A 27,719-nucleotide genomic window follows, 5' to 3' on the forward strand; every position below is an offset into this window, starting at 1 on the left:
TAACTGGAAAATTGGAGAATTTTCAGAGACAAATTAGTGAAATAATGAACATATTCACTAATGTGCAAGTGCAGATTCTGGTCAGTATCTCTGGTTAAAGCAGAACAGTTCACACAGTCTCCTCTTTCCATTTGTTTTGTTGGCTGTGACAAACAGAGTCCTTGGTGAGAAAAACACCCACCTGTTCAGAAATTGCCCTTGACTGTAGAATTTTTCCCTGACCAGATTGTTGGTCTCAGTAGTTTGTTCAGCTTCTCTGCAATGCTGGTTTGGAGAGGTGACACAGCTTGAGAATGAGTGTGCTGAGGAAAGGAGAGGCAGAGGCAGAATGGATGCAGACAGTACAGCAGAAATCCTGTGATCAAATGTGCAGCAATTTCAATATTACTGTATGACAGTTTTGGAATTGCTCTGGTAATTTTATATTTTCATTGCATAGTCAAAGCCTTATTTGTACAAACTCCATTTTTCTACTGTAGAAAGGGTGACTCAGTGCTGATGGCTTTTGTTGTGAGACTTCTCTGAATAAAATGACACCTGGAACACTTAAGATTTGATGAGTTTTCATTTCTAGCTCAGTATCTTAACCTACCACTCAGTTTCTAATAAAGGGGAGAATCATTGGGAGTATTCAGAAATGCTTTTCTCATACTTAAGAACTTATGATTAACAAAATTTTCTTTCAGAGCTGATTGGTAAAGGTGTAAAGTCTCAGGCTTCTGAAGTTATTGGAAGCAATGTTATTTGAAAGAATCCTGTAATAATGCTGATTCATTTCCATAAAATTGAATTCTAAATTCAGACTGTGTATTTAACTGTTCTGAATTCTGGTCAGAATTTTCCATGTGAAATCTTGGAACATGATAGATTGCAGGAAGAGCTCAAGGTGGGGTGCTGATACAGACGGGCAGGACTGCAGTAATCTGACCTGGTTTTGTCTGCTGGGAGAACAGCCAGCCTCTAGTGGCTCACAGCAAGAGGTTCCAGAAGGTCTTAATGATGTTTGATGGTGGCTGAAACTGTGCTTGGAGATCATCTTCAAAACCAGTCGCTGTTTTCAGTGAGGTTTTGCATCATGAACATTAGTAAAAATTATACTGCCTTAGCACTTTTCTCCTTGAAATGGATGGGGGCAATGGATACCAGAAGGGATACAGCATAAAGGAGTAATAATTTCTATTCATCCTAATCCTCTTCTTCCTATCTCCTGGAAAGTCTACGATGTTCATTTCCAGGTTTTGCTTTTGGGCTGGGGTACTGGTGCCTGAGTGCCCTGTGCTGCTGAGGCAGAGCTGCTGGCACAAGCTGTGCTGCTGGCATGGCACTGCCGGCCCGGCCGGGGCTGCGTGTCCTTGCACTGCAGTGCAGCACCATTCCTGACCAGCTGGCACTGCCATGGGCCGTGCTCTGGGCACTCAGAATAATCAGAAACCAGAAACGGCTCATGCTTGTGCTATCAATTAGAGAAGAATTGCCCTGGAATCTCAAGGATTTTTCCTATTTTTTGGGGAGTGGGGGAGGGGGTGGGACGCTGCTGCTTGACATAAGTATCGGAGTGGTGCTGCAGTGACGTAAAAAATGCTCCTTCTGAAACCTGCCTCAAAGACATGGTTGCTGAAAAGGAAGGGTTATGAATAACAGTGCAGTGATGAAGATAAGGATTTAACTTGCTTTAGACTGTTACAGTTCCTTAATGCCAGCTGTCATGTATGATGGAATACTTTATTTTTGCTAGAGGGTTAAACACTGTCGCTCATCTCAGCTGGCTTTTATGGATTTCCAGGTCTGCCTGCTGAGAAGTAAATTAAATATGTAGCTGCTTCTCACCTTTCCTCTGTTATTTCACTAATGGAAGAGAATTTTTCATGCCAGTAATACAGATGGTGATCATTGCTGCTGAGATTTATTATTATTTGGTATCAAGAAGAATGACAAATTGCATTATTTCCAGAAGGATTTGTGTTTCTGAAGAAAAGGATAATCGGCATGCTTCATTTTTCTTAAAGCTACGTCCAGACAATTGGACCTATAGCAAACCTACACAAACTTTATAAGCATGGCTGAAAAAGAGAGATGAACTGCTTTAGGATGTCATTGAAATATGGTGTTGGATGGGGTTTTTAACTTCACTTGGAAGGTTTGGCTCTTTTTCTTTTGCCTTTTGCATGTGCTGTTCGAGATCCATTAAATGTCAGATGGAGGTTAGGAAGCCAAGGGTAACTGTTCTATTTTTATGTATTTATAATCACTTTTTTCTGTGTTATGATTTCTCTTAAAAAAAATTAAAAAAAAAAAAATATATCTCTGCAGGACAAGTAGCATATTATTTTGGTTATACATTACTTTGAGTGCTGTTGTGCTATTAACATAGATATGAAAAGAACAGCATTGAATTGAGTGCTTTATGGTAGATTTTGTTTAATTTTCCTTTATATATTATGCAATAAAATAAGTGTATGTAAGCATGTTATTAATGTGTTTGCCTGTATATGTGAGTACTTTTATAAGAACACGTATTCAATGGCCGTAAGAGTTAGAAATTTTTGTCTAAATTATATATTCTGGAAGAAAATATATTTAACTGAATAGATTCACGTGCTGACAGTGCCAGAAGCAAAGGCACACAGAGAAATGTTTATATTTGAAAGTATTCCTTTCAGTGAGAAGATTATCATAACATGCATTAGCTGCAGAGCACTGCTGAAAATCTGTCTGCTAAGAATGAGTTAATCAAATTATTTTCTCTTTCTTTACCTTCCTTTCCCTGTTCCTGGCTATGCCAGCTTTTCCATCATTACATTTTTCATCTGTTTCCAGGACCTGTATGTACCAGCCAGGAGCACTCTGTCACTGCCAGCGTTTGAAACAGCTTTTGTTTGTTTAATGCCCTAATTATAGACCAGGTTTGCAAACACTCTTGCTACAAACTTAGCTTTCTTAGGAAAATCAGCAGAACAGTTAGCAATCTTTATCTGATTACGCTCACACTCCCCTTTTCTTCCTTTCCCTCCTCTTCCCTGTGCTGCAGGAGCCCAGTAACAAACGGGTCAAGCCTCTTTCCAGAGTCACATCCCTGGCCAGCCTCATCCCTCCTGTGCGAGCCACTCCGCTGAAGCGCTTCAGCCAGACCCTGCAGGTAATGCCAGCAGCTCCTGCTGCTCCCACACAGCTGCAGCTCCTTCCAGCCTTCCTGGGAGCAGGGGTGCAGTGGACACCTGCCACTGGAATGTGCCAAACAGGCTTGGCACCTCGTCACCACAAAAAAAACAAACAGCTTATTGCATAGGATTTTCCTTACCTCTGTACATGTGACTTCCTCTTTACATTATTGGACTTTCAGCATGCAGCATGAGGTGAAACATTTTCGTCTGGGATTTCTGTAGTTTTTTTTAATAAATGTTCTTAGCAACTTTTCATGTTCTGCATATTTTATTGATTATAGAAGTATTTGATTTTTCTTGTGCATACTTCACTTCATTCCAATGTTCCACTTATTTCCAATACTTATTAATATTAATACTTATTTCTCATAAGGATTCCAAGTAAAAAATATTTGAAGTCTTTCAGGGTTTCTTTCTGGGCCTTTGTTTGTTTGTTTGTTTTTGTTATTGACTATTTGTAGTCATTCTGTTTCTGTCATGGAGGGCAGTGTGTACCAGCTGCCCAATAAAATGCTGTTAGCTGCATCTCTACCAGCTACACTGTGTTTGTGTAGCTGCAGGATACCCAGTGCTAAGCAGGTAGTCTTACCTGTTAATCCACCTGGGAATCCAGTATATTTCATAGCTGTATTTTCAGTTTCCATCAAGCTAGACTAATGATTATGATCTGGTGTTATTTATTATGATGCCTGGTCTTATTCACAGCTGTGCTGTTTGGCTTAAAGCAGAAAATAGGATCAGAAAAAGAACTCCAGCTGATGCTGAAGAAAGAAATTGAAATCTGGCTGGCTTCCTCTGCAACTTCAGTTTTCATCAGTGTGTCTTGAATTTAAGTAGGGAGTCCAAATTACTTTCTATCTATCTTAGGACACCAAAAATTTCTAAAAATCCTCAAGAAGAAAATTGTTTTTAATATCAGTTCTGAATGCCAGGGCTTTGATCAGCAGTGGCCTTTGCCTAGTACATGAAGTTGTTTGCTTTACTGCAGCTCTAATTAAGGGTTGTTAATTGCATTAATTAACATTGTTAACACATAGACCCTTCAAGAATCAATCTTGTAACAGCCAGGGAAATCTGTTGCCACCAGAGAAATATGGTAAACAAGATGACAGGTTGTGGATGGATTCTTCCCCATCTCCATTACTTTTTGGAATTATACAAAAATTTTAATCATCCCACAGGGCCATAATTTTTAAAGAGTGTGTGGGACATGTTTTTTAAGGAAGCCAGAAACTAGGAAAATATTTTGAAGATATGTAAGTGCTCTTTTGACATTCCTGCAGCTCCTTCATGGTATTCTATCACATGACTGATTCTTAATTATTTATTTAATTTGTCCTTCTTGACAAGTACAAAGCAAAGGTAGCATAAGAGTATGTTCAAACTTGTTTTTATAATTTTTTGGTAGAACTTCAGTTTAGGGCTCTATTCCACTAATAAATAACCTCAGTCCTGTGTCCCTCATTAAGCTAGTTAGTTTCATCATCTTTGTATGGTTAATGAAAAGGCTGATGTATGACAGAAATCAATTAAATATATACTTATTGTGTCTAGGTAGTAAGGATGCTAAGCAAACAACCAAGCAGGATTTTGAAGAGTTTGGTTTCATTTTGAATCTTTCAGCCTCTTTGTGTCCCTTTTGCCCAATGAGGACAGTTTAGGGTTCTGGAGAATTGTATGGAGTGTTCTCCTGCATCAGAGGGGAACATTCTCTCAGTGCATGTGAAAGGTCACTTTTCCCAAAATATTGCCTAATTTGAGTTTGCTCTGTGATTCCTTATTATAACAAGTGTAAATTAAGCATGTAATTGCACATGTGTTTTTGTATCTTCTTAACTCTTGAAGGAAGACTAGCACCTGACTCGCAAAGTTTTGGAAGGGGTGTGTGTGTGTTTATTGTTGAGGTCTTTCCAAGTCCAACTCAGAATGGCTTCTATTAAAAGACAGGTTTTTTCATTTATATCATGTCTTCTGATATGGTAAAAACATAGTATTTATAGGCTCTGTTTGTATTTCATGGGCTCTTATCTTCAGAGAAGATTGCCCTTTGTATATGCTGCTTTCAATATGGAAATTGAGAGAATTTATTTTGTTTTAAATATTGTTACCCAAGGCAATTGAAAGCTGATTTTGTTATGTAAGGCAAGTTTTAAATAACAATAAAAATGTAGAGTATTTCAACTATGTGAAACAGTTTAAGCACTTCAGAGGTATGACCTCTAAAAGAAGTCTCTCATTTTAATGAAGCAAAAAAGAAACTTTTTCAAAATAGAATAGTAAGAGCATAAAGTATCCATCCTTAGCCTGAAATCCTTTTCAGGATTTCAGAGCTTACAGGCAATTTGAACTCAAGTCTCTCCTAAAACTGAAGGTGGCTTTATTGAAGTTTAGGACCAGACCACATAGTTGATACAGAGATGCTGGTATACACTGGTAGAGTGTTTAATATTTGCATTAATTCTAAATTTTTGATGAAGCAGATGTGAAATGTATGAGTAATTACTGCCTGTTCACAGAATTGAAACTGTATTTATCAGTTCTCTTAGTTTAGAGTGCTGCACCGTTCTGCATTATCCCTGTGTACACTCTTTGTGCTTGTCGTATGGGAATGCAGTGCAGAAGTTTTGTTCATGTTGAGGACAGGACACAGAGAAAGTTCACTGCAGGAATGGAGGCCTTGCCTTTCCATGAGGATATATTGAAATAATTTCTCTTACATTCCTGGTACTAAATGTTGCTGTGAAGTTCAATGTAAAAACTGATCAGAGAACATTTGTTGTACTGAACTATGTGTATGAATTCCTTAGAAAATGGGAAAAGTGAGGGTTTAACATGAAACTGTTGTAACATAAACCAAATTTTCTCTTCCCAGCGGTCCATAAGTTTCCGCAGCGAGAGTCGCCCCGACCTGTTCAGCCCACGGCCGTGGTCTCGAAATGTGCCCCCTGCTAACACAAAGAGGAGAGACAGCAAACTGTGGAGTGAGACCTTTGATGTCTGTGTCAATCACATGCTCACATCCAAGGAAATCAAGCGGCAAGAGGTATAGATATAGATATTTTTTTAACCATAAATTTAATGTTCAAAAGTCGCCTTTAAAGCGTAGAGTTGGGAATACTCATAGGCATTGGGATAGCACTTGAAGATGTCCTGCAATTAAAACATGTCACCACCTCCACTAGAAGCAGAATTCCATCTCTAGTCTTTATGACTCAAGCTATATTAGATTAATGTAACCTTTGTAAAAAGCAGCTCATCGTATTTCCTTAACAAACGCAAAGTTACTGAGATATATTGTCCTGTGATTGTCTGCATGTGTGTGCGTGTTCTGTCTGACACTTTCTGTAGTCATGGTTGATATTCTGGTGTTTCATTTTGTTGTTCTAGTAATGTGAGGTGAGCATTCTGTGCCAGGAAAAATCAGGTGATACAGACACACAAAAATGCACTATCATTTCCCTTTTGCAAAAGACTGTCTTTGAGAAAGTTTCCAGTGCTAGAAAGATGACACACCAGTCAAAAGATGTGTCTTCCAAAGCAAAAAAGAAGCATGCTGGTGGTTTTAATGTGTCAGACAAGACAAAGTCTAAATAGTTCATATTATAGTCAACATGGAGCTTTTTCAGAATCAAGGTATTTTTATTTTCTAAAGAAATTTCTAGCAGTATCAACAAAGCTTGTAACAATCTCCCTGAGAATGTTTCAGAGACTGAGTCATAAATCAAACAACAGTAGTGTCAAGCATTTCTTTTGCAAATTTTAACATTTTACAGGAATTCATAGGAAATACATCTCTAATTGAGAACTTCAAAGGCAGCTTACTGGAAAATGAACTGTAGAAACTTGTTTGCACAGCAAGACACTGCTGTCTGAAGGCAGGAGCCAGGATCCTTGGTACAACCCAAATAAGTGAGCTGTATCCCATCAAGTTTAGCAGGAGGGTTCTGCTGTGTGTTTATTCCCATGCTGTGTGCTCTGAGGGAGAACTGACCTGCTGCCCGTGAGCTGCACTATGACAAATGGGTGGTCCTGAGCCCCAGGAATCTGCTCCAGCTGGGCATGGGCTCCCATGATTTATACTGGTTGAAAGCCTTGACTGTAAAGCAAGGAATTCTAGCCTAAACAGTCCTTAACTCTTACTGTACCCCAGTTTAAGGAGGAAGTCAGGCAACAAGTTAATAACAATGGGGGTTTGATAAACTAGTGAATTAGCATGGTGTTATTTTTAATCTGCCAGCTTTAAAGTCTCAAATGTGCTTTAAGAGGATTTCTAACATCAGCCAACAGTTAACTAGAATTCAGCCTTCATAACAAAAAAATTAACTGGTACCAAAATAAAAGTGCCCAGTACCAAATAAATGCTTTAAGTGAGATCTGTCTCCTACTTGGTAGACTCCTCTATAATTTCTGCCACTGGATGTGGCAGAAAACATAAAATGGAATATAACAAACTCCTATGTAAACAGTTGTATAAGTGGTTAAGGTACAGTTAAGTCAAAACACCACAATGAAGGTAGTTTCCCACATCTGGGAACACAACCCTTTGACAAAAAAATATGCTTTGTCTATTTGAGGTAAGCTTTTAATGAACATTCTGGTATAACTTTTTTAGAAAAAATGCACTTGATTCTGTAGTTATGGAATAAAGCCTTACTTTATTTCTGTAGATTTAGCAGAGAAATGCTGTTACATGGTGTTAAGACAGCTGTTCAAAATGTAACATCAACCGAGGAAGTGGACCACAGATTAAATAAAGATATTTTCTAACATTTGTGTCTGTTTTTACAGGCTATATTTGAACTTTCCCAGGGAGAAGAAGACCTGATAGAAGACCTGAAGTTGGCAAAAAAGGTATGTTTAAAAACCAAACCACAACAAAGAGTACTAAATGGTTTAGAACACACTTAAAACTTTGTTTTTTATAATTGCTAAGACAGCAAAAGAGGAAAAAATCCAAAGCATATTTCAATCTTCCCATTCTTTCTGAAACACTTAAGTGTGCTGCCTTTTTTTTTTTTTTTTTATGAAATTGATAGTTTAATACATGGTTATGAAACTGACTTACAGGGAGCACTAAATTCTGTAATGAATTTTGCAACCAACAAATCACAAATGTTTGTTTTTCTTTTCAGGCTTATCATGACCCAATGCTGAAGCTTTCCATAATGACAGAGCAAGAGTTGAACCAAATTTTTGGAACACTGGACTCTCTAATTCCTCTGCATGAAGGTAAAACTTAAATAGTCTTTGTGTGCATGAATATAGCACACAGATTTCAAGTCAGGTTTATTAAAGTCAGGTTTCTCTTCTTTTTTACTATTCACTCTCAGATCTTCTTAGGCGACTTCAAGAAGTCAGGAAACCTGATGGATCAACAGATTGTGTTGGCCACATCCTTGTGGGTTGGGTAAGGCAGAGTTTATAATCAGTTTTGGGACTTTGGTTTGGAGCTGTAACGTAATTTTTCTCAGACAATTTCCTTTCTGTAACATGTCAAAAAGATATTCTCAAAGAAGTTTTAAAAGGTGAGGCAACTATTTAGAGACACAATAGAGTATTTTCTCCTTTCATGGACTTTCCATGAAAAGATTTAGATTGGGGTATTTTTTTTTAAAGTTTTTGCTATTCAGGTGTTGAGCACTATTTAATATACTTTAAATAAAAATCAAGACTCAGACTAGACTTTTTCTTAGGTAGGTCCTTTAAGAATCTGTCCCTGTTTCCATTCTGCTTTCCTTGGAAAGTCAGATAAGGATACAAGAGAGGTGCTGCTGCCTCATGAAATATAAAGTAGATAGGTTCGTGTTCACTAGCATCCAACAGCATAAACACTGAAAATAGCTTTTGTTAGTTTTGTTGTTAAAATTGTTCATTGCAATCAAAAAGAGTTATTTTTGGTTTTAGATACATGAGAAGTATGCTTTTAAGTAAATGTAAGGAGTAAAATTTAGCAGGGAAAAAAAGGCTTGAAATTTTAAGGAATTAGGTAATGATATTTAGCAGCTCTATGTGAAAGTGTGGCCTATGGTCAACAAGGGAAGCATTATATAATGTACATAATGTAAATAATTAATGATAAAATATTTGTAAATGTCAAAATAATCTCAGTTTTCTTTGCGTAAAGTAATTTAAAATATATTTTCTGATGTGTGTTGAACATCAGTGAGCTTCTCTTGGTTCAAATCTATTCAAGTCTAATTTCCTTTTTTGAAAGGTTTTGCATATTCGGTGTTAATACAGCAGGTTTAGTGAATGTATACATTGCTCTAATCAGCAGACAAGTTGTTTTGGTTTTCTTTTTCAGATTTATATATATAGTTTTGTCATCTTAGTTTGGTCAAGGTTCCTGAGGGCAATATAGAAGTTAGATTGTAGAAATTTGCTGATCTGAAAAAGACCAGGCTTGGGAATTCCTCGGCTTTTATTCCCATTCATAATTAAAGCCAGGTTTCTGTGTTCAAGTGTTGTCTGCACTAAATAGTGCTCAGTCTTCAGTAATTTATATTTTTAATGGAGATCTGCAGGATCTAAGTGATGAGTAAGTGCTTCTAAATTACTTAAATGTTGAGCAAGGTGGTGTGAGAACCCTGGTAAAGGTTATATTTGTTGGAAATGTTACATCAATAAACTGTGGATAAATGTCCAGCTAAAAGAGTCTCAGCATGAATTCTGATGTCCTGAATCACCTGAACCTTTCAGTGCAGGAAATCGTGCTTTACTTCAGCTACTGAATAATTTTTCTTTCCTCAGCTTCCATGCCTAAACTCCTACGACAGCTACTGCAGCAATCAAGTAGCAGCCAAAGCTTTATTGGATCACAAGAAACAAGATCACAGAGTGCAAGATTTCCTGCAGCGCTGCCTGGAGTCTCCTTTTAGCCGCAAGCTGGACCTGTGGAATTTCCTTGACATTCCCAGAAGCCGTTTGGTTAAATACCCACTACTGCTCAGAGAAATTTTAAGACACACACCAAATGATCATCCAGATCAACAGCATCTGGAAGAAGCTGTGAGTTACTGTTGCGCTTGGGGTTTTTTAGGAGATTATAGCAGTTTTTGCTTATTACTGAATTAAGGGAGACTACATAAAATATAAAAAAGCAAATATTTATATGAACAGCTGAATATTGGACTGTAATTAAAATTCATGTGTTTTCATTGTGTTTCTGCAGATAAATATAATTCAGGGCATTGTGGCTGAAATCAACATAAAGACTGGTGAATCTGAATGCCAGTATTACAAAGAGAGACTTATTTATCTTGAAGAAGGCCAAAGGGATTCATTGATTGATAATTCACGTGCTGTGTGTTGTCATGGGGAACTGAAGAACAACAGGGGAGTGGTAAGAAATACATATTTTGTCATAAATAACTTTAAAAGATAACTTCATTTTGCATGACAGCTAAAAGAGCTGTGAGCACACAGAGAGAAACATCACCCTCTAATATATAGGAAGTTGATAAATATTAATTATTATATATAACATTAATCTTTTTTGTTAGTTGTTAAGTATCTCTATAGGGAGAACATAAGAGTATATATATCTCTGTCTCTTATGGATCCTAACAATAATTAGGGAAAATTAATTTTACAAAGCAACAGAGTAAGCAGTGCATTTTTCATCTCTGGAATTGCTTCTATGGAGCATGTTTATGCAATACAGTGGAAGAGTCCTGTCTCACCACACAGCTGAGAGGGAAAGATGAAACAGGTGCTGTTCCCTGGTTTACCTGATGAAGGTCAAGCAGGTAGTACAGTACCAAATTAGCAGGAAGAAACTGGCAATTTTCATCTTTCGTTGAACTTTATTTGTTCCATTTGGTTTAATGATGTTTCAGGAAAGGAATAATGCTGTATCATCTATTAATCTTTTAACAGAAACTGCATGTCTTCCTCTTTGAAGAGGTGCTGGTGATCACTCGGGCTGTGACCCACAATGACCATCTCTGCTACCAGCTGTACCGGCAGCCAATTCCTGTCAGGGAGCTGGTGCTGGAGGACCTGCAGGATGGAGAGGTGCGCCTGGGTGGATCCATACGTGGAGCATTCAGCAACAATGAGAGAAGTATGACAACAGCTTTTTGTGTTTGCTCATGTAGGGTCATCATAACTTTAAGATACCTGCCAATGCAACATCCGAATGTTCTCTCTTAAAATTAACATTAGCTCCATCCAACATATTGAATTTTGTTTCAGACTGGTTTATTATGTTCTAAGTTGTTTCTTTTCAATTCTTTCTCAAATCTCACTATATTAATAATAGAATTTTTCCACACACCTACTACTGTACTGAATTGAGAAGGGTAGAACATACAGATTGTAGTGGCAAAACTGCAAAGTTAGCAAGTGTATTTTGAAATCTTGAGCTTCAGCTGTTTTGCCTTTCCTTATACTGGAGACATTGATTGCTATTCTGTAATTCTTTAAGCTGGCAGACAGTTTAGTACTCAGGGTCTTTCCGGTTAAGTATATTATGAAGATGCTTTTTTTATTACAAGGGTCCTTTAAATATCTTCTGGTCAAAACTTCAAAGGGTTTTTGTATGTATCCACTGTATTAGTGAAGTGAATGGAAGAGATGAGGCAGATTTGGCTGGCACAAGGGTGCTGCGTTCAGTGAAAGTTCTGGAAATCTGCTTTGCAGAGAAGTAGAACGAGAGGCATTAAAGTGTGGGAGAAGCCTTAATCTTGCTGATTCCCTTTAAGCTTTGTGGTTAGCTCATGCACGGCAGAACCAAAATTACTTAATCAAGCAATATGAAGTTATTAGAAGTGCTTGCGGTGTTCTGTGGTCTTCTCTCAGAAACAAGGAGACGCCCAGACTCTTCTCTTTGGTCTGACCTTAAGGCAAAGATTGTGCAGATTCTGTTACTTAAATATACTCCTTGATTAAAAAATCCATTCAGCCAAAGCATTCAGGGGTTTTATATGTATTGTTTCTTTCAGTCAAAAACTTCTTTAGAGTCAGCTTCCAAAATGGATCCCAAAGCCAGACTCACTCTCTTCAAGCCAATGACTCCTTCAACAAGCAGCAGTGGCTAAACTGCATCCGCCAGGCCAAGGAAAAGGCTGCGTGTGCAGGCAAGGCTGGTGGGCTGGAAGCACATTTCCTTGTGTCACCCAATGGACGCAGAGTGGCCCAGGGAGAGGCTGCCCTGGAGCAGATGGAGCAGTCGGATTGTGAGTCAGACTGTAGCATGGACACCAGCGAGCTCAGCGCCGACTGCGAGCGCATGGAGCAGACGAACTCTTGTGAGAGCGAAAAGCAGATAGAAACCAATGTTTGACAAAAGCTTACAGTTCCTGGAAGAAAATCTGTCTCTTACCTGTACAGTATTTGCATTCCATACATGGAACCATTCGGAGAAGCACTTTTAGAATATTTTTTGTGACAATGTCAATGCAGTTCTTGTATTAATACCTGTGAGTGTCGTACTGTAACTGCCCATCTGTATAAGCTGGAATCTCTTGTGACTCATGTCCTGTGATTATATTCCATGAACACCCAAGGTGGATGAAAGAGGTACTTGACCAGTTATTCTCAATGTCCTGCTGTAAACAGAATTTCTGAACTACTATTTATATATGCATTACATAAATAATCTTTTCCTTATATTTAAGTATTTAATTTGCCCTTTAAAGGGGCAGCTGAAGATGTGGACTTAATATGGAATTTCAGGATGGGTATCAAGATAATAAGTTTTCTTAAAGGCATGGAAAGAAAAAGTAGTTTCTTGGAACAGGAAAGAAAACCATCTTGTAATAACCTATCCAAACTCCTGTGGTATTAAATCAGCAAGAACTATAAACAGCGGGCCTTGGAACCAGGGACTCTTTAGGGATTTGTTTTTCAAAATGAAGCACTGTCCTAAGATCCAGCAGCCAAACTTACTAAAATATGGACATTTCAAATGGTCAGCATAGTAAGATGGTTTATTTTTCAAAGCATGTAATGCTAAAAATAATCAACTGGAAAGACCACAACCAAACCTTTACAGCCAGCACTGAATTAAATGAAATGCTGAGAGTACTGGATGTTTGTAAATAAGCTGGTAATTTGCTTTCAGTGCCATATATATATATATTATAATATATATATATATTATCCCAAACTGTAAGAATGGAAAGGAGCTTTTGCTTGTGAATAGGCCCTCTTCAGCATTTTGCACTCCACTGACCTCCACTGTTGGTTTTAAGCACCACTAATGTTAAAACTTTTAATTTTCTGTAAATGTCTGTTTACAATTACATGTAGTTGGTTTTTAAAACTAAGTGATGATTTTATATAAATGGTGCTCTACAAATACCCTGTGGGATTATGTAGAGAGAGTTTAAACAAAAAGGGAATTGTTTGTCCTTTAGGATGCATTACATCCTCTTTACTTTCCTCAAGTTTTGTTTTAAAAGTTTTTGTTGCATTTAATTTCGTACTGTAATTGGAAATGTTACTGTGTTTTCTGGTGGCTGATTTAACCTACTCATAATGATGAGAAGCAGATGAGTCACTTAAATGCAGTCTAAAACACATAGTTGAACATCCTGTTATTTTTCAGGAATCCCTGGGTAGTATTTTATTTCTTACTGTAAGAAAGAATGCCAGTGGTGTATGGTAAGCTATGAAAATGATATATTACAAATTTTAAATGATTCTTGGTATTACACAAGATAACCTGTGCAAAGTACTTGTAACAACAAAAGTAGAAAAACTGCTAAGTTATTGCCAAAAATATTTTTTCTTGTGTTCTACAAGTTTACATAAAATTTACTAAGTATCTTACATATATATATGCTGATGTGCATTACAGAAATCAGTGTGACAAGATGATAAACAATATAAAACAAGGTATTTTTATTTTTAAAAAAAATGGCATTTTTACCCTATAGAACATATTTCTGTATTTATAGTTTTTAAAAAAAAAATCAATTTTCTTTTCTGTTTCAGGCATTGTAATTTATTTCAACTGCTTCATTTTTAGAGCTGAAAGAATATACCAGTGAAGATGAAAGGAAAAATCTGCAAAGAAAAGGCATAGGGAAGTTGTTCAGCAAAAATGTTGAAAAAAAGAGCAAAAAGAATGTAAAATGTTCAGATAGAGAAGAAGGAATGAATGAATGTGTATTGACTTTTTTTTTTTTTTAATAATGGCCTTGAACTTTTCTGGAAGCATTTCAAATAAATTACATTAAACCATTTTGATTTTTATTTGGTTTGGTTGGTTGTACAAGAAGACTACAAAAAGATTTCAGTGGTACATGCAGTGAGGTTTTAATATAAATGATCAAAGCCTGTATTTTGTTTCTTATAAAGTGTTATATACTTGCATCTAATTTGCTAAATGCACAGTAATAACAGAAACAAGTCATTGCACTCAATTCACCCCATTCCCCAAAGTTCTGTATGACATAATTACTTTAGGAAATAGGTGGAGCAAAAATTTATTGTCCTGTCATCAGTTTCTCCCTCATAATTCCTTGTGGGTCACAACTGAAATGTTTAATTTTGGGGTATGCAGAAGCCACCAACCAGCCAGGAAATCTCAGAAGATTAATTTACATTTGTTTACTGTAATTCACTGTTCAGCATTCTGGAGTGCAAGTGTTTTGGTTGTGCTTTGTGGTTGACATGCACTTAACTACTGATTGATCTAATAAATCCTAATGATGTTGGGGTTTTCTCTTCAAATCACCCTAAGGATTAAGCTTTCCAGTTTAAGAGTACTGCAGTCATGCTGGATTTGGTAAGCTTGTTTTAGTTCTAGCACTTTTAAAATGCCACTGCTTTTGAAAGGATGACTTTTGACTGTGGCAGGAAGGTGGTGGTGGAGAGATGGGGTTGGGTTGGACAATAAATTGTACCAAAAGGGATGGGTAAAATGTAAAATTCTGAGTGTGAATTATAAAGAGGAAATACAAAATAAAAAATATATCTATAATTTATATATATATATATATGTATAAAATATATATATAATTTATAAAGAGGAAGAATCATATATATTAATATGTTCAAATGATTGTCACAGTAATTCTGGTGTCCAGAGGGGAGTCTGAGAGGTTGCAGCAGAGGCAAGAGGCAGTGAAAAGCCTGAGGTGTCAAGTGCTTCCAGGATTACCTTGAGGAGGTGGCACAATGAGAGGGATGGAGACACTCATCCAAATCTGAGGCATGAGCACTCTGGATCTCACACTCGGGGAAGAGGGTGAGTGACGAGGTGTCCTGCTCTCAAGAGCAGGATGTCAGTGGTCTGAGGGGGCAGATCCATCCCTTTGTGGCAAATCATAGCAACCTGTTAGCTCTTCTGCTCCTGCTGAGGAGAGTCAGCTGTAGCTTATGAAAGACCTGATGGACCAGAAGCAATAAATGTGAAAGCAGAAACTGTGACTGAGAAAGAAAGGTGAGCAAAGTGAATGGCCTTGTGACCTTCTGAACTGTGTGTCCTCTGAGAGTACAACACAAAATTGAACTGTCTGTGGCCTTTGTTTTCCTAGATTTGCTCTGCAGCACTGAAAAGAACAAAGCCAGGGAACATGAAGATCTGTAATGAACAACAGGTTTGAGATCCATGAAGCTCAGTACCGAGAATCAGTTACTAGAATCTGGGTAAGGATAGGACCAAAATTGCAAGGGTAATAAAAATATTTCCCCTATTAAGCATGACTCACCTGAACCAGGGCTTCTGCCTTAGGAATGCTTCTGTGACAGTGGGAACCAGGTTGCTTGAAATTTCACAGAATTTCTAGAATTTGAAAGCTTTTCAGTATCAGAGCTTTCAGATAGCAGTTTAATGGATTGTACTTTTTGATAAAAATGATATTTTATGGTGACACTGTCTGGCACTTAGACAAATCTTGATTCCCAGAATCTAACAGAGTCTGAAACCAAGTCACACATATATGGAAGATTATTTGTTTCCTTTTAAAAGGGGGTTTCAGATATAGAATGGGCAGCTCTTCCATATTTAGTACTTATTTATGAATACTGATTTTAAAATACTGTAACGTTCTACAGGTTGGTGCTGCCATCTGTTGGAAATAATGCTGTAGTTTCATTGCTGATCTGATTTGATTACACAAAATTTTAAATATTTAAGATATTACATATATTAATTATAATCAATTAAAGTATTATTAATTATTATTAATTAAATTGTATTAAATTAAAGTACTAAAGAAATACATGTAAGTATTTTCAGTCTTTTACCTGAGGATCACGTATTTGTTAGAAAAAAAAAAGTACCATGTGAACTTCTGCTATTAATTTCTGGTTTTCCAGAGCCAGGTCAAGGCTACTGCCCCATTTTGTCTCACCTTTTAATATCATAGGCATATTTTCTCCATGGCTGGTAAATGATAGTAAAGCTCTTTCCAAGTGTGTAGATTAAGTTTTGTTTCCGAGTTTTCCAAAGGTTTTTCTCTTTGCATGGTCTAGGAAGAAAGATTAATTATACAGTTATTCTATCCTTGATCTCCTGGCACCTGAACTTTGGTTGGCACAAATTAGCTCTTAAACTTTTGAAGAAATTAGATGTGTTTTGCATTGTTAGAGTAATAAGGGAAAGTAAAATAGTAATTTGTGGTTATTTAAATTGTAACAATATACTCTGATTAATTTCAAATTTCAAATTTAGTTTTCAAATTTTTACATTTGCATTCATAAAAGTCTACTGAAGCAATGTCTGGAGGAAGCACACAAGTTTGCTCCTTGAGCATGCAACTCTCCCTTGTGTCTTTGTGGCTCTTAATATGATCTAAATCTGTATTACTAATGTGTTAAAATCATCTGATTTCAGAATCAAAGGGATTTGCAGCTGCTTTGTACTGGGGTGGAAAACCACTTGGTGCAATCCCAGGAATCATGGTCGAATGCTTGGCAAGTACCAAAAACCACAGAAACCAGAAACGAGAGAGAGAATAAGGTGACAGATTTTATAACCTTTTTTTTTCCCTTCAGAGTATTCAAGTAACCTCTTCCTATGGTGTTTTTTGCTGAACCGTCACTCTGTGAACTGGGATTCTTTGTACATTTTTGATATCTATTGGGATTTAAGATGCACAGTGTGGTGCAGTGATCTGGAATTGCTGGAGAATTTATCAATTAATACTGAGTAATTTTTGTGATGATCTGTCCCAGACTTAGGTAATTAATACAGAAAAATAATTCTGTACAACTGCAAAGACATATCATGTTAAAGCAAGTGATGTGGAAAACTTGGTGTGCTGGTTGGTAAATAAGCAAGACTTCAGAGATTGTTTGATCCAAACACCAATCAATTGAACTGCTTGTTCAGACATGCACAAGCTGAAAGTGATTTTAAAAGCTCTTGATTGCTTTCAAATTGCTTTATCAAATTGCTTTTGATAAAGCAATTTGACGTGGTTGGAGACATATAATGGATCAACACGACCTTAAATGGCACCAGATTGGTATTTCCATTTTTTTCTTGTATACGAAAATTCTATTTAAACAATGTAAAACACAGCAGAATTATTTCAATATATCAACACACCTGTAATATTCTCTTCACCAGCATTGAATTCTCACAGAGACCGAACATCAGATTCTCAGACATCGTATTCTCAGGGAGACAGTCTTAATTTATCCACAGGATGAACACCCTATTTGTGGGATTTATTACCTCTAGATAATGGAACACCATGTTTCTGCAGTTAGATAAATATAGGGTGTTATGTTTCTGTAATTTATGTAAATTGTAGTTACAGATACTAATTTACCTGTTTAGATTTGCTGGGTCCCCAAACACTTCTAAGAACTACTAATAATTATTAGCTTATCTTCTTTTAATACCCTGGAGGCTACCAGGCCATTTGTGAGCAGATAGGTTATTTATATTTTCTGATTTACAGCTAAACTAAAAAGAGGTTAATAAAATAAACGGGCCAGATTAAAATGCCTGTTCTTTGCACACCTTGCAAGCATGAAAACTTCCTATTTTTAAGGTCAGTGGCTGCTTTCAAGGTGACATATGTATGGCTACGCTTCTGAGGATTGAAGGTACTTGGTGTAAGTAGCTAAGGAATCTGTTCAACAACTACAGCACTTGTATACTTTTAACGAAGAAAACAAATGATGGGCTTTTAATGTTTTGCTAGTTACTTATAAAACTAAAATCCTGTATTTGCATTTTCTAGTCACTGCAAGAATGGCTATTTTCAGCAGGCACTGTTCACCTCCGAGCATTCCCGGGAGCTGCCAAAGATAGCTCTTTGCTTTGGCTTTCACATTTTCACATCCCTTTTGCACCAAAAGTTGTGAGCCTTACAGGGACACTAAGTGTTCATTTTCTGGCCTCCAATATAGGTTATCCACTATGCAATTATGAAAGAATCCTGCTGAAGTAAATGAAGATTTTTTTTCTTTTGCCTTTCGTTCAGAACCATAATATGTATTTTTATTCTTCAAACGTGAAATGTTGTAATTTTGTCCAATGCCTTGGAAAAAACCTTTGAATCTGAGAGTAAGAAGTACACGCTGGCACTCGATGCAGTGAACTCGTAGTTAAGAGTTGGGAGTTCGCAAAGAACGCTGTGCCAACCCTGGAGCCGGAGCGCTCCTGGACCCGAAATGCCCAAAGGGAGAGCCCGTTCCCGAGCGCCGTGCCCCGGCCGCAGGGCGGGAGCCTTGTGCCGGCTGCGGCCTTCCCGGGACAGCGGTGTCCCCTCAGGGCACCGCTCCTGCCCCGCTCCCCCTCACCCGGCCTCGGAGGAGGTGCCGCCGCTTGGCGGGAGGGCGGCGGGTCCCGAGCGGCGCCCGGGGGCGGGAGCAGCGAGTCCCGAGCGGGTGGGGAGCGGTGCACGGGGGCGGGACCGGCGGGACCTGCACGGTGCCGGTTTGTGGGAGCGGTGCTGGTTGGCGGGAGCGGCGGGTGGGGAGCGGTGCCGGTTTGTGGGAGAGGCGGGTGGGGAGCGGTGCCGGTTGACGGGAGCGGTGCCGGTTTGCGGGAGCGGCCCCGTCCCGCCCTATCGCGTGGGCCCCGGCCGCGCCCTTATTTATAACGTGTGCCGCGAGCTGATTGGCTGGGCCGGGCCGGCCGCAGGCCCGCCCCGCGCCGCCGCCATGTTGTGTGGTGGGGCGGGGGTGGCGCGGGGGCCGTCGTGAGGCGGGCGGAGGGGGAATTGAGGCGGTGCGGGCGCTGCTGGCGCTAGGCAGGGGCGCTCTACTGGGGAGAAGAGAAGGCGCGAGCTGCGGGGCTCGCTTCTCCGGAGGGAATGGCGGATGCCGTGATCCGCAGTGGCGGCGAGATAGAGCCGGAGCAGCATCAGCGGACGGAGAAGACCAGCGCGGGCGTCCTCGGAGCGGAGAGTAACAGAGTAGGAGCCGCTGAGGACACCACACAAAATGGCGGACGCTCTGAGAGCGGTAGCGATGGGGAGGCGCTGCTTGTGGCTGCTGTTGCTGCAGAGGACAAGGTCCCCACAAACCTCAGCATCAGTAGCAGTAGCCAGCGCAGGAGCAGCATCTCGACGGCAAATGAACAGCAGCAGCAGCCGCCCAGCGGTGTATTTGGGGGGCCGCCCCCTCTCCCTAAGCCCCCAGAAGACCAGCAGCCTTTTAGGAGGAATTTTCACATCCCCAGGAAGAGCAGAGAAAAGAAAGGTTGTTCCTTCCCTTCCCCTCCCTTTTCTTCCTCGCTCCCTTATCCATCTGATTCATCAGGCAGCTCTCAGACACCTCACACGGCTGCATGCAAACCCTGCGGTGTGGAGGAGGCTCTGCTGGCTCTCACTTGCGAGGCTGCTGGGGAGCCGATTTTAGTGTCAGGCTTTTACATTCTTTCCCTACCCCTTCTCTTTCCTTTCTCACTTTTATTTTCTCACGAGGATGAAACAAAACCAAAACAAAAACTCGGCTTGAATTTCAGACCTCTGCTTTAAAACGAGGAGAAGCTGGATGCAATCAGGGTTGGCTTGAGTTGATCTCAGCTCTGCTTCTGGAGGTGCATTCGCATGTGGAGAAGATGTTTCTTTGAGACGCCGACATCAGCGAAGATGGTTCGCTTGTCTCTTCCCCTTGACCTCCTCCGTGCGAGAGAGGGGTATAATCCTGCTTAGTACAGACTAAGCAAACACAGCAGTTATCCTTCATTGATGATACGCAGAAGACTCCTTCTTATCTGGTGAAAGTTCTTTGCAGGGATGAAGGGAGCATCCCACATTCTCGTGCCTCGCTTTGGAAGCGTTCTGCTTCCAAATATCCAGGGTTTTTTTTTTTTTAAGTAACTCTTCCTTTAAAAGCTTGTGGTATTTCTTGCTTTTCACAAAACTCCACTGGTTTCTGCTTCACTTGGTTTTTGTTAAGTGGAGTTGAAGACATGTCTGATTTCCTCCCTGAAGTTTCTTAGTTCTTGCCCTTTTGCAATATGGAGTCAGTAACTTAGTCCATGTCACAGAAATACTTGTTTGAATAGGCTTGTTCTTCAGAGAAGAGAGTAACATCTTCTTGAAATGCTTTCTTCTGTAAGGAAGAGATGAAGGTAGGTTTATTTCATTATCCAGTCTTTTCTTTCCAGTAATAAAATAATTCCTTTTGGCAGTAATGACCCCTTTTTCTTCCTGGTCTTTGCTGTTACCACCCTGCTCTGGGGTAATACAAGTCTGGCAGAGATTCATTGTAAAAAGAACCGGGTTGATTTGGAGAAAAAAATCTTTTATAATTCATCTGACAGAAAAATACCTGGTGCCTCGTGAATAACTGAAGTGTCTTGTATGTCACACCCAAGTGTGGTTACATGTGAATACCTTTAAATGTATTTCAGAAATGTTTAGTACTTAACCAACGATATTTGAAGTTCTTCTTTAGCATTTAGTTCTAATGTGAATGAAAGCCTGCAAAATACCTTTTCAGGTCCTCTGGTTCATCATTTGCCTATGCAGAGCCATCTGCAGTGTGCAAGAAGTTTTGGATTGTATAGTTCAAACCTCAGGCTTCTGTGGCCTCTAAGGTAGAAGACGAAGCCATTCTTTACCTTACTTCAAAAACTGACTTGCTAATGTCAAGGGCATTTGATCCGTTCTTACCTTTTTTCCTTTTGGCCTGTAGAAAGGCTCTCAGGTATTTTGATCATTCTGATGACGTAGAGCTTCCAAAGCTCTCAAAGCAGACCCTGCTCCATTCAGCCCACGGTGCCTGTGGGATTGCAGCTGCTGAGTGTTGTTCTCACAGCATGGACTGCCAAACGTGCAGTTTGAGGACAACCAAATTGATACTGGGATTTGTATTGAAAAATGATGCAATTCAGTCAGTTCTGGAATTAAACTGGAAGATCAGCACTGCATGGATCATCTGATGATGAAGTGGCACGTGCTTGCAACATCTTTATTGCTAGTGCTTAAATACATCTTGTTAAGTTGCAGAATAATCTGAATGTCCCCAGTCCCTCTGAAAAGAGCTCTCTTGGCGTGATTCTAAAGCCCAGCATGAAGCAATACACATGGAAGCTTTCACCGTCATTCCTTGCCTTAGAATTGTCCTTGTTTTGCTTTTTAAACCACAGTTTCTGTCCTGGATATACCATCCTGAGAGAGAGCTGCTGCCTTGATTGTGAAGTCTTAGTTGCTATGTACAAAGTATGTACAGGATGACTTTGTCAGAGGTGTTCGAGTTTGTTTGGAAGTTGGTTGTTTAGGTGGATTTTTTAATTTTTTTACACCAAAATGTGTTTCAGGAACAATTTTTGGTAACGAAGCAATTAAAAATTGAATCTTAAAAGCACAAGTGTAAGAGAAAATTTAAGCTTTAGCTTCCAAAATGTAAGAGAAATATCCTAGAAAATTCAGGCTTTGGTTGCTTATTTATCTTACTCAGAATTTATGTCTCCTCTTGAATACTTAAAGTAGGGACTGAAAGTCAACAGAAATTCTTTGTAAACTGAAGAAATGCATTTGGAGGAAGGATGCCTCTTAAAAACAACTGTGATCAGTTGGCATAGAGAATATTTCTTCTGATTTCCTCATTCTTTTTCCTGGCATAGGAATTCAGGAAACAAACAAAAGGTTGGCTGCAACATTGTTTTTTTAAGGTGTGTCTGCATTTGTCTTCTGCCTTAGAAGTCTCTTGAAGGTTTGTTTTCTTGGTACATAGAGTTTAGCAATGGTGTTATGATGCTTTCTTGAGCAGCTTATCTACCATTGGTAGAGGTTGTCCTGGCCTCTTACTCAGTTGTCAGATCTTGAGAGGTTTCCAAGTTTGCTTGAAACTTGAGAGGTCCTTGATAGGATTAGGAAGGCAAATTTAAGGATAAAGCAGTGTAAGAACACTTCTAACTTGATGAACTGTGCGAGTGATCCCCTTACCAAAAGATAATTCCAACAATGATGCTGACATTGTAGTCAGTGCCTTTAAGGGGTTGCTTGTTGATTAAAGCTGGATGTTTATTTCTGGAGTCTGTCTCAGTAGCAAATGACTGCTGTTTCTCAGGCTAAGTCAGGGAAAAAGGTCTTGCTTATACCTGTTAAACCCTCAGCAATACTTGCATGAAGGTCCAGGTTGGCCCTTTTCTACTTCATCATTTTGCCTTGTCTTTTGTCTCCTAACTTTCCTTTTCTTTGGTAGAGATGTGCATCTGCTATTTGCTACAGGGTATTTCTAGGTGGAGAACTTGCTCAGTTGCTGAACTTGGTAACTATTTAGGCCTTTTGAGAGCACAAGACATTTTGGGCTGAAAAAGTCCTAAGGGTAAAAATGTCACAGTTCATGAAAATCACTGATTTTTTATCTTGCTCTTAAAAAATGAAGACTGAAAAAATTGAAGATTTTAAAGGGCGCTTCTCAATGAAGCTTTTGTAGCAGGAGCACTTGTGTGTGAAGAATGCTAGCATTCTGCCAACTTAGCTGATAAGAAAATCAGTTATTTACTTATCTTCACTTCAAACTTTGTTCAGGATTGCTCAAGGAGGACGGCTCTGTCTTCATATTCTGACTTAAAGCAACCAAAGACAGTAACTCCAGTCTCAGTTTCCTGAAGCTGAAACATCAGACAGCTGTGAAAGAAAAAGTAGAGCCTCTCAGGCATGACATACATCCAAACATCCAGTCCAGTCCCTGTCCCTTGACTAGTACTTACTAGCTAAACTCAATTTCCACTTAAAAATAATTACATATGTTCCAGTGCCCTGGATAGAAGCTGAACAAACCCCATATTTATTTACTTATTTTTATCTATGTAGAACAAGCCAGCAAAAACGCCACAACAGTAGATTTGTATTATAAGGATGCTGCAGTTTAGTCCTTACTTTAATTACTGTTTAATTAACACAGGACAGTAAAGGTTCAGCATAGCCCCATCAGCTTTGTACAGCAAGCCTGGAAGATCTGTACATGCACATGGCTGGTCTTTGAAGTGATGGAGGACTGCAGATGAGCTCAGTAATTTCATGGTTTGCCTGGGAGCACAGGCCTTGCTGACTGCTGTACAAGAGCTAGTTCAGTACTTCTTGGTTTTGTTTTAATTCTGTCATGTTTCTGCACTCCTTCCTTGAAGTGAAGTACAGGCCCTGCTATGGTGACATTATTGTTTTAGACCATCACTGTCCTTGAACACCACAGCTCAAGTGACAAAGTGAAAAGTACTGCCTGTCTCCTCATCTCACTGGGGTAGTGTTTCATGTTTTAATTGAGAACATGAGGTCTGCAGTGCCTTGTGTTCTGGGAGAAAAAAACTGCAACAATCTTAAAAAAAAAGTATTATTTTCTGTTTTCCATAATTTAATGATTAGGTAGGGCTTTTCCATAAATGTGTTGTGAACTAAGTGTATACTAGCTTGTGCAGGTTCTTCCTACCAGGAGAATAGGGGGACTTGCTGGTTTAGGGCAAGTCTGTCTCAGCTTGCTCCCCAGAGCTTTCCACAGAGCAGAAGATGTTTAAACACAAATAGGAACATGGTTGATAATATTTGCATGTATGGCAGGATCTTAATTCATGTAATACTGTACCTCTTCCTAGATTTGCCTCTGGGAAAGTAGGTGAGACATTATGTATGATTTGTGGTAGCTCTTTCTAGCTCAACCTGCAATGCTTTTCACTTGTTTGGCCTCGAGATGGGAATGAGAGGCTAATTTTTACTGAGCTTGTGTCCTGGGAGAAGGAGGAAGAAGGGATAAGATACAGTAAACACTAAGAAAACAGGAAATTTGGTCAAGCAACTGGCACAGATAACCTTCTGCCTTAACTGGCCCTTTTTGAGGCTCTGATAGTGTGTGAACCCCAGATCTTTCTGGCAGGGAGTTAGTGTGGTAGTGTCTAAGGGATGTTTGGGGTGAAGCAGGGGGTGCTTTCCCAGGGCATGTGTACCTGCAGCAGGCTTGTTTCCTATTCTATTAATAAGAATTTATCTCTTCAGTACAAGAGCATTCAGTCCCAGTAATACTGAGAATTCTATTCACTCTCAATTCTGTCTCCTCATACACTGCTATCGGCTTTTCAAGAATGAAGGTATCATTACTAAAAAGGATTTTACATAAGTATGGTTTCTGATTTTCATAACTTCCACACTTAAAAAATTGCTTTCTCATTGGTGGTGGTGTTGGAATCATTGCTTGAGTTGGTATTGCTTTCAAAGGTGTGCAGCTTTTACTAGATAACACAGAACAGTTCAGTATTCATTAGGAACATTTGTTTTATACTGAGGCTTATGCAGTAAATTTTTGCAAATGAGGGAAAGATTTCTGCCTAAATCTAGTGCCATATTATTTAATGAAATTGGAGAATATACTCTTGAAGATGTAATTAAATTTAATTTGTTGTTAGACAAAACAGAGTATTTGAGTATTGGTAGATTTTTTTGGTGAGACTAGTACTGTTGTTGTTCTTCCTAGCTGTTGTAACTACAGTAAAAATCCTGCACTTTTGGTGTGCATTTTGGAAGTTACTTGGAGAGTAAAACCCACTTTTTGTATTGTAGTTCAGTTCTCCCAAAGATGTTATTTTCCTGGCCACTACCCTGAAAACCTGTGGTGCCATCCTCTGCTGGCTCACTGTGAGGTTGCTCCTGTGATCAGTTTGTCCCCTTGGCACCCAAACACAGATAGAAAGCTCAGGGACTTCCCCGACTGCTTCATTGTGGGAACTCGGGCAAAGGTTTGCCCAGGTGGGAATTGGTACAACAGCACATGAAGGGCTTTCCTTTTAAAGCAGGTATAGTAAGGGATGACATCATCAAGCATGAACACAGGCAGTGGGGCTTTTTAATAATAGGAGCTTATCTGTCTTTAAATAAGATTGTATTTCTTCATATTCAGCTTAATTCCCACTAGCAAACAAACACATAACCTCATAATAGTTCTGAAGTGAGGCCAAGCTATGAAACTTGTTGAACTTTTTATTAGGACAATTTGTTCCTGCTTCTTAATTAAAAGAATTAATAAGTAAATTACAGTTCTGAAAGTTTAATTATAGTGTTTTGCAGTACATATTAGACGTTTTTCAAGAGGTAAATTCAGATTTGAGGTGCTTCCCTTACAAACTTCTGAGAGCTAGTAGCTGTTCAAGAGCAATATTAAAAAAAAACATAAACGTGATTTTTTAAAAGATGCTATCATTCTAGGAATTTTTAAGGTAAGCTTTCTAAAGTCCACATTTGCCAAGTATTGTAGGTGTTTTGTATTTGAAATTGAATCAAAAACCATTTATCTTCATGCACAAACTCTCACTGAAGTGGAAAATTTTGGATGTCTTTACATCTGTATTGGTGCTAATTATTTCTTCTCTTTATAGCACTCTTTCAGCCAGTACTTCCAGGTTCTCGAGAATTTGAGGACATTTTGAAGATTCTGCATTCTTCCTACTTGGATCCAAATTCAGTGTCCAAGTTTAAATACGAGAGAGCCAGCTTAGTTCATAGTGAACTGTTGGAAAAGGAAGTGAGTATGTTTGTGTCTTCTGCTTCTCAATAGGGTACCAGTCAAATGACAGTGCTTCTTCTCAATCTAGAGGCAGAGAACTGGGCATTATTTTCAGTTACGTGGTTGTCTTTAATTGCAAACTCACATCCCCAGAAATGTAAGCAGCTGTTTTTCAGGCAACTTTATTACTGCATAGTTTTAAACTCTTGCCTGCCAGATACTCCAAGAAGACTAAAAGAAAAATAGTATTTGGCACCCCTTAAATCTGTGTTTTTAGCTTTCAAAAGGCTTCTTCATTTTTATTACTGTATTTTAATAACCTGAAAAGATGTTGTAATGTCTTTACAAGGCTGATGTTTCCTGTGAAAATTAAGATTAAACTATGTGTCTGATATAAGTTTCCATAATCTCTGTAGTTTTGTTGTTTTCCAAAGATGTACTTTAACTAAAGCTGATTACTGATCTATTAAGTGGAACACCTTGGTTGAAGCCCTTCTGTTGTGCCTTGTGTAGTGTCTCTTAAATCCAGCCTTGGCTTGTTCTTTTCACTCTCAAATGAAGTTTTCATTCCCAGTGCCAAAAAGCTTCACATATGAAGTAATTGAATATATAATTTGTTGTGTTTATCAACTTGAAGTTATAAACTAAACTGAAGCATTTTCTGCCATCACATTAATTGTTCTTGGTTAATGCTGAGAAATACTGGTAAAAACCACCTCAGCAACAGTGAGGTGCATCTGCAAAAATATCTGCACAGTGTACGAGATCTGTCTTCTAAAAAGAGAAAAAGTCTTATTTCTAGAGTTTCAAAGACAATATGGAAGGCATTGGGCTGGGTGGTTCTAGCCGGTTCTGCTACAATGATCAAACTGAAGCATTACTGCACAGGTTTGTTTGAGGAGTGTCTCTTAAAAAAAACAAATACTTGGGCAGATTAAGCTAATTAGATTTCCCACAAATAAAATGTTTTTGAAATCTAATTATAGCATCCAGTGATTCAATTTGGGTTATCTTTTGATTATTTTTCTACACTTGGATCTGCTAACATAGATGGGGCCTTAAAACATTGACACTTGACTGTGGCAGCAGCAGTGTGTGTACCTGTGTTGAGAACTTTCTCTATGAACAGTTCACAGAAAAACGCAGAGAGCTGAGATACGATGGGCGCCTGGAGAAGGAGCTCTCGGAAAATTACGCATTCCTCATGGTGGATCGGTGCCAGGTGAGGAATGAAACACTGCAGGGAAAATGCTTTCTTCAGCAATTAAGAGGCTTTGGGACTTTGGGTTTTTTTCAGAGTGTTTTTATTGACACAATCTTTAAGTTACTTTTGCAAAATTCAGCACTGGAAGGTGTAGAAGGATGGGAAAGAGATCTGATATATCACCATTTAAATCCTCTATTCCCTGCTACTTAAGGTACTCCATTTACGTGTCTCTATATCTTCTCTGGTTTAGGCTCTGTTTTAGAAATAAAAGGATAGATTTTCTGGATGGCATGTAAGTTTTTATTTAGTTTGTGTTTGTTTTTTTTAATTGAGGAGGAATTTTTTGTGTTTTCATTGCATTTGGGTTTTGGTGTTTTTTAGGTGTTTTGTGGTTTTTTGGTTTTGTTTTTTTTTTTTGCATCACCAAGATAACCTGTAATATTAGAAAATGAACATTGTCTTCTCTGTGTCTTCTTTGATCACATACTTTTAAT

General features: G+C 38.8%; 2 protein-coding genes and 1 long non-coding RNA gene across 19 annotated transcripts in view; 2 read left to right on the plus strand and 1 right to left on the minus strand.

Moving 5' to 3' along the window:
• The window catches only part of ARHGEF3 (Rho guanine nucleotide exchange factor 3), a 96,483-nt gene extending 82,132 nt beyond the window's left edge, over nt 1-14,351 (plus strand). For 6 of the 13 annotated variants that reach the window (XM_086846809.1, XM_086846812.1, XM_086846810.1 and 3 more), the window contains 9 exons: nt 3,029-3,136; nt 6,034-6,204; nt 7,950-8,012; nt 8,294-8,390; nt 8,492-8,568; nt 9,912-10,169; nt 10,333-10,503; nt 11,040-11,226; nt 12,107-13,190. In XM_086846809.1, coding sequence (XP_086702935.1) covers nt 3,029-3,136; nt 6,034-6,204; nt 7,950-8,012; nt 8,294-8,390; nt 8,492-8,568; nt 9,912-10,169; nt 10,333-10,503; nt 11,040-11,226; nt 12,107-12,447 — 1,473 coding nt within the window. In that variant the 3' untranslated portion in view covers nt 12,448-13,190. Of the gene's footprint in view, nt 1-3,028; nt 3,137-6,033; nt 6,205-7,949; nt 8,013-8,293; nt 8,391-8,491; nt 8,569-9,911; nt 10,170-10,332; nt 10,504-11,039; nt 11,227-12,106; nt 13,191-14,102 lie in introns of those variants that run through there. The other 7 variants (XR_015275148.1, XR_015275150.1, XR_015275149.1 and 4 more) reach the window with 2 other exon arrangements.
• An 832-nt stretch (nt 14,352-15,183) lies between these two features.
• TASOR (transcription activation suppressor) overlaps nt 15,184-27,719 on the plus strand; it is a 28,333-nt gene continuing 15,797 nt past the window's right edge. Inside the window, exons 1-5 of one of the 4 annotated variants that reach the window (XM_086846793.1) lie at nt 15,184-15,555; nt 15,650-15,761; nt 16,951-17,076; nt 25,891-26,036; nt 27,148-27,240. In XM_086846793.1, coding sequence (XP_086702919.1) covers nt 27,223-27,240 — 18 coding nt within the window. In that variant the 5' untranslated portion in view covers nt 15,184-15,555; nt 15,650-15,761; nt 16,951-17,076; nt 25,891-26,036; nt 27,148-27,222. Of the gene's footprint in view, nt 15,556-15,649; nt 15,762-16,950; nt 17,077-18,990; nt 20,653-25,890; nt 26,037-27,147; nt 27,241-27,719 lie in introns of those variants that run through there. The other 3 variants (XM_023935410.2, XM_023935411.2, XM_023935412.2) reach the window with 3 other exon arrangements.
• Nucleotides 15,274-19,143, minus strand: LOC111935115 (uncharacterized). Of its 2 annotated transcripts, none has more exons than XR_015275153.1 (3): nt 17,668-18,992; nt 16,469-16,585; nt 15,274-15,500 (listed from the first exon to the last, which is right to left on the minus strand). It is a non-coding gene; the product is annotated as an uncharacterized LOC111935115 (long non-coding RNA). The 2 variants fall into 2 exon arrangements; XR_015275154.1 differs by lacking the exon at nt 15,274-15,500 and adding an exon at nt 15,822-15,897 and having other exon boundaries at nt 18,873-19,143.

Source organism: Cyanistes caeruleus, chromosome 11 (genome assembly GCF_971803275.1).
Source record: "Cyanistes caeruleus chromosome 11, bCyaCae1.hap1.1, whole genome shotgun sequence".
Taxonomy (NCBI): Eukaryota; Metazoa; Chordata; class Aves; order Passeriformes; family Paridae; genus Cyanistes; species Cyanistes caeruleus.